The sequence below is a fragment of the Spermophilus citellus genome (genome assembly GCF_964194105.1).
Source record: "Spermophilus citellus genome assembly, chromosome: 4".
In the NCBI taxonomy this organism is placed as follows: Eukaryota; Metazoa; Chordata; class Mammalia; order Rodentia; family Sciuridae; genus Spermophilus; species Spermophilus citellus.
The window spans coordinates 21,903,111-21,915,549 of NC_138185.1; the positions used below are offsets into that span (position 1 = coordinate 21,903,111).

General features: G+C 39.2%; 2 protein-coding genes across 7 annotated transcripts in view; both read left to right on the top strand.

Annotated features, from left to right (window-relative positions):
- Nucleotides 1-12,439, top strand: part of MTCL2 (microtubule crosslinking factor 2) — a 351,820-nt gene that overhangs the window by 113,459 nt on the left and 225,922 nt on the right. The gene's annotated exons all lie outside the window — the stretch shown is intronic.
- The window catches only part of NDRG3 (NDRG family member 3), a 62,489-nt gene that overhangs the window by 20,957 nt on the left and 29,093 nt on the right, over nt 1-12,439 (top strand). For 3 of the 6 annotated variants that reach the window (XM_081292512.1, XM_081292515.1, XM_081292513.1), the window contains exon 3: nt 8,027-8,062. The exons of the other annotated variants lie outside the window; for them this stretch is intronic. In XM_081292512.1, coding sequence (XP_081148638.1) covers nt 8,027-8,062 — 36 coding nt within the window. The remainder of the gene's footprint in view (nt 1-8,026; nt 8,063-12,439) is intronic. 6 annotated transcript variants of the gene reach the window in all.

Genomic DNA, 12,439 nt, shown 5'->3' on the forward strand with positions numbered 1-12,439 from the left:
AGATAACCAGGTATAGTGCATGCCTGTATTCCTACTCAGGAGGATCACAAGTTTGAGGTCATCCTGGTCAACTTAGTGAGACCCTGTCTCAAAACAAAAAATAAAAGGGGTTGTGGATGTGGCTGAGTGGTAGAATGCCCCTGGGTTCAATACCCAGTACCAAATATAAAACAAACAAACAAAAATCTCTTGAGATTAAGAACTGGTTCTAAAGTTACTCTGATTAGCCAATATTGAAAACCCCATGACCTGATGGATCTCAGATACTTGAGGACTAGGACACAAAACAAGGGGACAGCCCTGATCCTGGAAATCTACAGGACACTGAAGGAGGCACCTAAATGAAAGAATTGCAGAAATTGCTTGAATATCTTATAGAGAACATAACTGGAAAAGGAAAAGGTCAGTGGATGTACCTATAGAAAAGCACTGAATCAATGTCTGATCCTCCTCTGATGTTTGCTTGATTCTGTAGACTGAATTGTGTTCCCCAAAAATTTATGTGTTGAAGCCCCAGCCCCTTCTCCATGAAATTGGAGATAGTGCCTTTTAGGAGTGATTAACATTAAATAAAGTCCTAATCTGATAGTTTTGGTGGCCTTTAAACCCCTGCTATATGAGGATACTGTGAGAAGGCAGCTGTTTGTAAACCAGGAAAAGCCCTCATTGAAAACAGAACCTTGATTGAACCTTACTCTTGAATTTTCAAGAAAATCAGTTTATGATATGTTAAGCCTTCCAGTTTATGGAATGTTGTTATGGCAGCCCAAAGTAGATAGAAACCAAGCAATGTTTCATTTCTAACATCTTTTAGCTCCTTTCTATATCCCTGTATTGTTTCTACCCACTTCCCACATTCCATCTTGCCCCCTCTCTCCTGTCCCAATACTATTCATGAGAACTCCCCTGCTCCTGCTAAGCAGGTAGATAGACAGGAGGCCCCTTTGGAAGGCCCAAACAAAGAATCCCACCCCCATTAGCCTCGAGCCTGCCTCATGAATGCTGCTGTCTTTGCCCAGCAAGTGGGTGTTTTTGCATATGTCATAAAAAGTATGAGGAAAATGCCTCTTGTCCATTTGACTATGTAACAGGATTTCTCAGTCTTGACTCTGTTGTTTTGGATCAGATGATAAGTAATAGAGTAACAAGGTTCTGTCTTCCCATTCTAACATCCTCCTCCTTCCCCACTGATTAAATATTCAGTCATTAGTAGGAAAGGAAACCTGAAATTACAGTAAGGTTTACCTTACTTGTTTTTTTGGTTGGGGGTGGGGGTTGGGGATTGAACCTAGAGGTGTTTTACCGCTGAACTACATCTTTTTTTTTTTTTAAGAGAGAGAGAGAGAATTTTTAATATTTTTATTTTTTAGTTCTCGGCAGACACAACATCTTTGTTGGTATGTGGTGCTGAGGATCGAACCCCGGGCCGCATGCATGCAAGGCAAGCGCGCTACCGCTTGAGCCACATCCCCAGCCCCTGAACTACATCTTTAGTCCGTGTGTGTGTGTGTGTGTGTGTGTGTGTGTGTGTGTTTTCCTCGGGATTGAACCCAGGACCTTGTGTATATGAGGCAAGCACTCTACCAACCGAGCAGTATCCCCAGCCCCCCAGTCCCTTTTTGTTTTTAATTTTGAGCCACAGTCTTACTCAGCTGCTGAAGGTCTTGCTAAATTGCTGAGGCTGACCTCAAATGCATAATTCTCCTGCTTCAGCCTCCTGAGTCTCTGATTACAGGCATGTACCACCATGCCCAGCCTGGATTTTCCTTACTTTCTACCAAAAGCCATGAACTGTGCTTTTCAGTAGAGGATGTTTAGCAGTACCTTTGACCTCCCCACTAGATGCCAATCACACTCCTAATGGTGACAACCAAAAATGTCTGCAGTTATTGTCAAAAATGTCCTGTAAGGAGTAAAAAATCTGCTTGAGAACCACTGGTGTAGGAGAAAAATCTCCAGATTGAATAGGGGTAGATACCTTAACGGTTTTTTGTTGTTGTTGTTGTTTTGTTTCTTTTCTGGTGGTGTTTTTTTGTGTTTTTTGCCTAACCTGCCATTATTCATTTATTAATTAAGCACTTTTCATGTGTTAGGTGCTTTATATACATTCTCTCTCTTAATTCTTAGAGTATCCCTTTGAAGTAGACAGTATTATTCACTTAGCAGATGAAAAATCTAACTGAAAGGCTGCCTTGCCTGGCCAGGAAGTGGGGAGCTGGGACTGAAACCATCTTTTCTCTTCTGAAACCTGAGCCCTTCCCACTATGCTGATCCTGGACATATTTGGGCATCACTTTTGTGCTTTGCCCTCTTTAAGGAGAAGCCTAGAAATGTGTATTATTTCTTTCTGTCCATTGTCCTTATAAATACTCTTAGCCAAAGACATTGCTATATTCTTCCAGGCTCAGGGAGCTGAAGGAAATCTAGACCCAACCTATTATGGAGAAATTTGTCCTGAGATGACTAAGGAAGCATTCTCAAAATAGCTTTAAGTGAGGATTATGTTAACTTGTCTCTTGTCATCTGTTGGTATTTTTCCCATTTTATGTTAGTATGCCTGTAATTTTGTCTATAGCTCAGAATTGTCAAGAAGTGGGTGATTTTTGCCATGCTTGTTTTGGTTTCAGTGATAAAAAGAAGCAACTACCAGTACTTACATTGTTTGGTATGCAGAAATGGCTCAGATGTGTGAAATGAATTTTTAAAAATAGCATTTAACTATTTTCAGAGTATTTTTCTACATCTATTAATGCCCTAACCTCTTAGGAAGTAAGTATTGAAGCATTTTTAATTCCATTTTACAAATGAGGCTCCTAGAGGTTATTTGATTTGTCCAAAGCTAGTGTCTGTTAAGGTTTTGAAGCCGGAACTAGAACCTACATCTTTCATACTTCCTTTAGTTGCAGGCTGTTCAGGCCTCACCCAGCAGATCTGTAACAAGCAAGAGAGCTGACCATGCTTCATTTTCCCTGCCTCCTCCTGTCTCCTGTTAGTGTAGATACTATGGAGCCTGGTGAAAGCCAAATGTCAGGCATGACAAAACAAATAGGAAGTCCTAGTTGTCTTCTGAAGAAGTGAAGAAAGTATCAGGAAGGGGAATAAATACCTACTAGAAAGAATGGAAATAACTCATTTACTCTATTTTGGTTATTACAGTAGAAAGTAAGGTAAATCCTACTGCAGGAGGAGGATATTAGAATCAAAAGAAGGGGGACCCTGAGATCAATATTTTTGTAACCTCCTGGGCAGTAGAGACAGAAGAAAGATTTGTACCACGGTCACTTTTTTTAAAAAGAGAAGGAGGAGGAGGAGTGGAGGCTAAACATATAGCTTAGTAGCAAAGTATGTATTTGCCTAGCATGCATGAGGCCCTGGGCTCAATCCCCAGCGCCACCAAAAAATAAAAAGTAGTATCTGCAATGAAAAACAGATTTATCAACATTTTCATCATAGAATATTCCTGAGGTGCTATATTTGGTATGGATTATAGAGCGGGAATCCCTTAATGCGCTAAGGGGTAACTGTCATGTCTGTTGTCTGAAATGACCTAGATGGGACTGGAGCAAAAGTTACTTCCTCAGCAAGTAGTAATGCCTCTGTGACAAGACCATATGATTCTCAAAACCCACTTCAAGAGGCAGAAGGAGACTGTAGTAAGAGCCTAAGCCTTAGCCATGATCTAGCAAGGTGCTCAAGGAAATTTTAATGCAGGGGTTAGTGACGTATAATATTAGCCCAGTATGCTGTGCGTGTGTGTGGGATGCTGGGTAACAGGGTTCTGTGCTTATTATATGAGTGCACTGCCACGGAGCCACACCCCAGCCCTTTTTATTTTGAGACAAAGTCTCAATAAGTTACCTAGGGCCCTACTCAGTTGCTGAGGCTGGCCTTGAATCTGCAATCCTCCTGCCTTGGTCTCCCAAGTCCCTGGAATTATAGCGGTGCACCTGGGTCTTAGTTGCTATTTGCTTACTTTCTAGGCTTGTAATTGAGAAAATTACCTGCTTTTACTTTGCAATTTTTATTTTTGAGATGCTGAGATAAAGTACCACTGAGTTATGATCCCAGCTCTTTTTTTTCAATATCTTTATTTTGTTTATTTATTTTTATGTGGTGCTGAAGATCAAACCCAAGGTCTCACAGGGAGAGAGGCGAGCGCTCTACCACTGAGCCCGCCCCCCATCCCAGCTCTTAATTTACTTTCTTGAGCTGCATTTGGCACTGAGGCTCCACCAGAAAATGTGCCCCTTAACTGGCCTCTACCTTAAGTGCAATTTTCAGTGATAATCAGTCTTTTTTCTTGATATATTTTTGTTGTTGTTTTTCCTCCAAATTATTCTGTTATTTTGTTTTGTTTTTTTTGGTGGGGAGGGTGTTGTCCCAGGGATTAAACCCAGGAGCATTTAATCACTGAGCCACATCCCCAGCCATTCTTATTTCTTTTTATTTTCAAGCAAAATAAAAAGCAAGAGTTAGTTTCTTTCCCAGTTATTAGTATCTTTTATCTGGGAGTCTAGCTGTGTACATTAGGTTATTGCCACATAATTTTTTTTTTTCTTTTTGCCAGGTAGTTGACAAACAAGATACCTAGTGTTTCTGGAAGGAATTGCTTTTTTCTGCTTTTGGCATTTCCCTTTGTGCTCATCTAAGAGGCTCCTGCCTCACTAAAATGCCTCATCACTGTGATCACATGTTTGTGAAGAAGAGGAATTCATGCATACAATGCCAGCTGCTTCCCAAAGAGTTCATCAGAATTTGTGGCTCTGTGTTCTCTGACCAAAATTTCAGTTCAGACTAGAGTGATTTTCTTTTATCTATCTGAATAATCCCTAAAGGAACCTTTGGGAATCCTGTAAGATTGAAGCCCCAATATAATCTGTTTGGACATCATTATAAATTAGTCCTCAAAAGATTAAGTAAATCTTTAAATCTCATGTTATAAAATGCTAAATTGCAAACATGTTTTTAAACCATACTATTAATATTTTTTCTAGTTTTTCTAATTACAAAAGGGGAAATACATGGTCATGTAGAAAAATGTAATCTCTCAATTGCAGATAGAGTTGCTATTGTTAATGTTTTAGTATCCCCCTGTTCCCAGGACTGGGGATTGAACCCGTGGGCACTTTACCACTGAGCTACATCTCCAGTCCTTTTTATTTTTTTATTTGAGACACAGTCTTGCAAAATTGCTGAGGGTTTTGCTAAATTGCCAAATTGGCCTCAAACATGTGATACACCAGCCTCAATCTCCAAAGTTGCTGGGATTACAGGCATATATCTGTGTGCCCAGCTTTATTGTTTTGTTTTGAGACAGGATTTCATGTTGCCTAGGCTAGCCTTGAACTTGAGTTCTTCCTGCTTCAGCCTCCCAAGTTGCTGGGATTTTAGGCTTGCCCCAGCACTCCTGGATTCTTCTAGTCTTTTTAATGCACAATCTGATGTAGTTGAGGTCAAATTATAAAGACCATTTAGTACCCTACTATTTTTTTTCACTTAAACTGGAATGCAGTAAAATTTTTTTGTTTGTTTTAGGGTACTGGGGATTGAACCTTGGGGCGTTTAACCACTGAGCCACATTCTCAGCCCTTTTTATATTTTATTTTGAGACAGGGTCTTGCTGAGTTGCTTAGGGTGTCCCTAAGTTGCTGAGGCTGGCTTCAAACTTGCAGTCATCCTGGCACCAGCGTTAGGCCCAGCAAGTTGTTTTGTTCTTTAAAAAAAAAAAAAACACACATTTTTTCTTTAGTTGTAGGTGGACACAATACCTTTATTTAGTTTTTATGTGGTGCTGAGTATTGAACTAGGTGCCTCACATATGCTATGCAAGCGCTTTTACTCTGAGCCACAACCCCAGCCCCTGTTTGTTTTGTTCTTTTTTTTTTTTTAAAAAGAAAGAGTGAGAGAGGAGAGAGAGAGAGAGAGAGAGAGAGAGAGAGAGAGAGAGAGAGAGAATTTTTTTTTAATATTTATTTTTTAGTTCTCGGCGGACACAACATCTCTGTTGGTGTGTGGTGCTGAGGATCGAACCCGGGCCGCACGCATGCCAGGCGAGCGCGCTACCGCTTGAGCCATATCCCCAGCCCCCAATATATATTTATTATCTCCCATTTTCTGTGGATCAGGTTGGCTGAGTCTTCTGCAAGACTGCCATTCAAATGTTTACTTTTTTATATTGGCTTATTTTAGAAATCTACATCAGGCACCTGATTTATAGTGGCCTTGTACTTTATTTGGAGGAAGATACGAGTTGAATCAGGAACCAGAAACTCACCTAGTAGTCATTTATATCGTACTGAAACAATCTACCATAGTCCATGAGCAGGCCCTTCCTTCTGTTTCTCGTAGTCTAAACTGGAAATTAAACACAATGACTTCTCTGAAGAAGCTCTCAGACATTTTATGGGACTAATGGGAGCTGTAGAACACTATGATTCTTTTCACCAATAACATCATTCCTGGGAGTGTGCTACCCAGCCCCATCTGTACTACATCAGACTTTCTTTCTCTGAGTCTGGTTTTGTGTCAAGAATAATGCTTTAGGGGCTCGGGATCTAGCTCAGTGGTAGAGTACCTGGGTTCAATCCCCAGTAATGCAAAAAAGAAAATAAAAGAATAATACTTCAGACTAGCCATCTCTACCACTGCTTTGCCTGTTCTTAATGACATTTACAGTCTTTCTGTTATTGGTGATCTACAGTGACTTACTGCTACCCTAAGAAAAACCTTAATCCTTTAGAAGTTTTTGTTCTCTAGATCATTTTAAACTTAAATTGTACATGTGGCTGGTGGCTACCTTATTGGATAGTGCAACTCTAGATCATCCCAGCTGGTTCTTTGAGTTCCTCTCCTGGGGAGGACAGTTAGATTCTTTAGTTGTTTGTACCCACTGTGCTCTGTTTTGTCCTGCCAGCAGTGTAGGATCAGGAAGAACTGCTTCTATGAGGAGCTTCTGGAAGAGGATGGGACTACTTAGTATTCTCTCAGAATCACATATCTAGAGATTCTCTGGAGAGCCAGCTCTTGGAAAGGTACTTATTAGCAGTTCCATACCTCTGGAAGCTGTTGTAGAGACAGAAACATGTCATGATAAAACGATTTCTAAATAATGAGAGGCTTCTCAGGGAGGGGATTATACTTTATGAAAAAAATCAAGTAAAAGGGTTTTTTTCTTCCCTAATATATTACTTGTTACCCTTTTGGTACTCTGATGTCATACTCTTGCAACTCCGGCATCTAAAATGCTGCAGAAATGCCTGAGTCATCACCATTGATTTCTTTTCCTCAATCAGATATTACTGTCACTCAGATATTACTATCATATAATCTCTTTTTAGAAATTTGGGGAATTTTCCTTGAATCTTTTGTCTAAGTTCTGCTTTTTACATGTTTCAGTGATTTGTCCTTTTTTTTTTTTTTTTCCTATCTCCAGTTTCATAGGATGCAACAGATATGCCAGGGTGTTAGGAGCCCTATTCTCTTTCTTTCCCTTCTTCAGTGACATTGTTTTACTTCTTTGTTAGATTTTTAAGTCTTCCATTTCTGATCCATTCATGGCCTTGTCCTCTTCCTAATCCTTTCTTTAATTCCTAGACCTGGGTACCTTGGCTCTTGCTCTCCTTCATCCCTCTCAAGGTTGGCATCTAAGGCCTTTCTTCCCAGGTAACTTCCCATGTGTGTTGACGGTGTGCTGTCATACGCTGATCCATCTTTTACTCTCTTCCCACAAATTCTCACTGCTTCCTTCAGTAGGAAGGCATGAAATTCCAAGCTTTGCTGGGAAACTATTCTGCTTCCCTTTATCTTCACAGTAATCCAATCAAGGCATAATCTCACTTCTGAAGACATAGCTGGTACTAGCGCAAGTCAGTAACCCACCCTGCTTCTGAGCTTTCAGTGAAAACCATTTTAGGTTGATGGCAACCAGGAAACTGCACATGCACTGCTTTCACTGTGAACTGAATTTGCTGCACATTTGGGGAACCACATGGGGAAACTGACTGTGTTTTCTGCCTTCTGTTGACAGAATGGTACACGAAACTTCCAGGACTTTGACTGTCAGGTAAGGACTGTACAAGCACAAAGAGGCTCTGTACAGGATCTCTGCAGTGCCTCTCTGCCTGTGGTGGTGGTCTTGTAGAAGTGGATCTCTTCCCATAGCTAATCGTGACTCTTTAATGTTCTTTTGGTCATTTCGATCAAGTTTATTTAAAATGATTTGCTATCATGTTCAAAAATTGCCTGCCAGGTAGCTTTGTTATGACTGTAGGTTAGTGGATTGAGCTGTCTCTTTGTGATTAAGATCTCCTTTCCTTGAATGATATTGGAAATCTCATTTGTCACAGCTGGCAGATGGCATGTTGTCACCTGAGTGCAGAGAAGGTAGAGCATGGGCAAGTTTGGAGGAGAGGCTTCTCAACAGCAAATTCTTCTCCTAAAAGAAAAAGGCAAATTTTTATCAGTACAGAATGAACATTTTTCTTGGTTTTATGTTTGAAAATGCAGAATTCAACCTGACTCGTTAGTATTTTCCTATGATACAGTTCTTCTTAGTCTACTTTTGCCTGTAGCTCTATTGCCAGTTTGAAAATCAGTAAAATGAACCAGCAGTTCTCAATTTACCTGCTTTATCTGTTAACTGATCCTGATAGAAATGGGAACCTTGTAAGCCTAGGCAGCTTGTCCTTCCCACTTCTGGGATAGACGTCATAGTAGTGACATGAAGTAGACTCAAAGGAAAAAGTAGTAATGAGGGTTCTGAGAAACCAAATTCCTTGCTTTTAGTATTCTACCCATCCTGTATACCCATTGGCAAATAGTATTTTCAAGTATGTATTTTATGTTAAGTACCTTAGAACCTCTATATTGTTAGCATCAAAAGGAAGAACTGATAACTATTGCATAGGCAAACCAGTTATAACAAGATAATTTATTGGATACCTACTATGGATTACCTGCTAAACATATAGTTTCTCCAGTCCTTAAAGCAATATTATGAGGTAGGTTTTTTTTTTTAAATATTTGTTTTTTAGTTTTAGGTGGATACAGTATCATTATTTTATTTTTATGTGGTGCTGAGGATGGAACCCAGTGCCTCATGCATGCTAGGCAAGAGCTCTACCACTGAGCCACAACCCCAGCCCTGGGAGGTAGTTTTTATTATCCTTGTTTTCAAGGTAAGGAAATTGAGAATCAGGGTTCATAATTTGCCATTGAGTGGTTGGAATTGAAAAATATCATTCTTCCTGAACCCAATAGCTTTCTTTCTCACCTGTGTGTGTCCCTAGCTGAGATGTTATTAAGAGTTAAATTGTCTTTAAAGCTAGGCTTCCTTGTAGGACAGATGAGATTCATTGTGGAAGGGGCATACTCATAATATTGTTGTAGATTTCAGAATCCCAGTTCCAAACACCCTTGGTGTAACTACTTGAGACTTTATATATATAACATAATCAGTCTAGTGCTATTAGGTGATTATTTATGGATAATGGCTTCTTTACTAAAAAAAAAAATTAGGTTTGGGTTTAGGTAGTTTTTGGGTTTAGTAGTTTTTAATTCAGTTATGGTTGACTCCTAGGTTGAATCAATTGTGTTTGATATTTGATATAATTTGTCTATAAGGAGATCATTTGAGAGAGGATGATAATAAGATTCAGGATGAGGTACTCCAGAAATAACATATGTGTAATCCTATCTGAAAGTGTGGAAGCATTGCTTTTCATTAAATTCAGTATCTCTCCTCCAAAAATAAAGAATGTAAAAAAATCATATATGTTCACTGCAAAAATAAATAAGAAAATGTTAATGTAATAATATTTTGATTATATCCTTTGAGATTTTTTTCCACACATAATTATAAATATAAGTAAAATAGAGTTGACTATTAAGGACTAAAAATACCCTGACAAAAATTCTTTCTGTGAATTATACCTTTTAGTTCAGTTCTTCTATTCAGATAAAATGATGGCAAGTGTTTGTCACTGTCTTGTTTGTCACTAGTTATGAATGTATAGATTCTTTAGGTTATAAAGAAGAAGCCAGGCATGGTGGTGCCTGTAATTCCAATTCAGGAGGCTGAGGTAGGAGGATTGCAAGTTTGAGGCCAGGTTAGCAAGACCCTCTCTCAAAATAAATAATGAAAAGGACTAGATGTAACTCAGTGGCAAAGCACCCCAGTACAAAAAGAAGAAGAAATAAGCCAAAGACTGTTCTCTTTTCCTCCTTCTGGTGCTCATGAGTGTTCTTCTGTCGCTGTTCTTGTCCATCTCCTTGTTAAAGGCTTATGGGATGTCCTGGAGACAAGGGGCAGCTGGGTCAGAGTCTAGCAACAGGCTGATAGAAGAACAAGGACATAGGAACTGTGATGTGAGAAGTCTAGTTTAGAATGGCCCAGTTTGCCTGGAGTTTCCTAGACATCCTTGGGCCTTCTTGGAGACAAAGCAGAACAAATATAAAACCACCATTGTCACCAAATGGAAAAACATTTCCCTGGTATTGGTGTTGTCCACTAGCACAGCTGTGTCATTGGGTGAACTGAAGCCATCCTAACCAGGGCTTCCTTGGTGTCTTTGTCTTGCCTAAGGAAAATTTTTAAGGAATCTTTGATGATGGCCCCAGGAAATTATCACAGGAAGTTAACCACTAAGCTCACAACTTGAATTTAAACTGTCTTTTTTCCCTCTGGTTTTTGTGTGAGTGTATCTGTGTGTGTGTTTGGTACTGAGGATTGAATCCGAGGCCTTGTACATTCTAGGCAAGCACCTACGTCTGAGCTACATCCCCAGTCTCTCCCTCTGTTTTTTTCTTTACTAATCAATTACATTAATTTTTTTCAATAATAATTTAATTAAAAGTGTGCCTTTTTCTTGTTTTTTTGATTGTCCTTAGTGGTTTTGTTGTTATATAGCTCCTCTGATAAAAAACAAAACAAAACAGTTATACTATGGACATGAGTAGTGAGGGAAGGAGAATGGCTCAAAGTGACATACTTAGAATTGATGAGAAAGAAGAGCCTATTGCCGAATGACACAGTGAATCAACAGGCTGTTCACTGTCCATTTAAGTATGTCCTTGATGCTGTAGCTTCTCTGTGAATGTGATATATTGCTTAAAAAAAAAAAAAAACTTGAGAACAATCAAACGCAAATTAAAAAAATTCAGAAAAGCATGAAAATAAAAGTTGCTTATAACCCTGCTACCTATAGATGTTACCAGTAGGAATCAGGTTTGGTCCATGTTCCAAGGAGTTGAAGAATGAACACTGCAAACACCAAGATAAGCAAGCAGAAATTGATTAAAGAGGAGGTTAAGATTCAGAAAGTAAAAACTCCCAAGGAGAGTATGGGAGGGGCAAGAGTACAAAGGGTCTCTTGGCATCCCTTCTTTTAAAGGCACCTGAGGGCTGGGTGTGGTGGGTAGCACATATTTGTATTCCTAGCAGCTTGGGTAGTTGAGACAGGAGGAACAGGATTCTCAATAAGTTGCTGAGGCTGGCCTCAAACTTTCAATTCTCTTGCCTTGGGCACCCAAGTAGTTAGCATTACAGGAGTGCACTGCTGTGCTGGGCTTGGAGTTATTTTGGTTTTATCCTTTTTGTTTTTGTGGTGCTGGGGATCAAACAGGGTTTTACATATGCCAGGCATACTCTATCACTGAGCCGCATACCCAACTAGGAGTTGGTTTTAATGGAGAAAAAGGCAGATTTTAGATTGACATATTACAAAAGAGGTTTTCAAATGAAGAGTGTGATATATGAGAAGCCTGAGAGTTGTAGGTGGTTGTAAAGTAAAAGTAGATGTCTAAAAGTGTTGATTGAACTAGGCTGAAAGGTGTAAGAAGTCAGGGGCAGAAAAGTTGAGGCTAGAATCAGGGAGAATGAATTATAAAACTTGAAAAAGGAAAATGTGTTCTACTGATAGGCAGAAGGCTGAGTAATTGGCAGATTATTTTACCATGAGATTAAAAGAGATTGTGCAGATGAACTTTATACCTGCATACAGGAGTAAAGAAGTGGGGGTATTGTATCAAAAAAGTCCTTCATATTGATATATCAGGCAAGTGTGTAATTCATTGAGGTCCAGGGTTTGATCTCCAACATTTAAAAAAAATCATATAATAATGAAAACTATACCTAAGACTCAAACTGTATCCTACTTATTGGAAACAGAATAAAACTTTATACTGATAAAATCTTACAAGTTTATCTGAATTATTTCAGACTGGCTCAGGAAAAGAAGTTGTAACAGACATGAAGTGATCATCATTTAACCAAGTGTTGAGGTATATGACGGGTCAAAATGTATCATGCTGATAACAGTACATTTAGCTGAAGGAAGAGAACTCAAGAAAAAAGTGAAAAGTTAGATATTCTCAAATAATGGCAATATCCACCCAAATTCTAAACTCCTAAATTCTTAGGATACTGATTAAGATTACATTT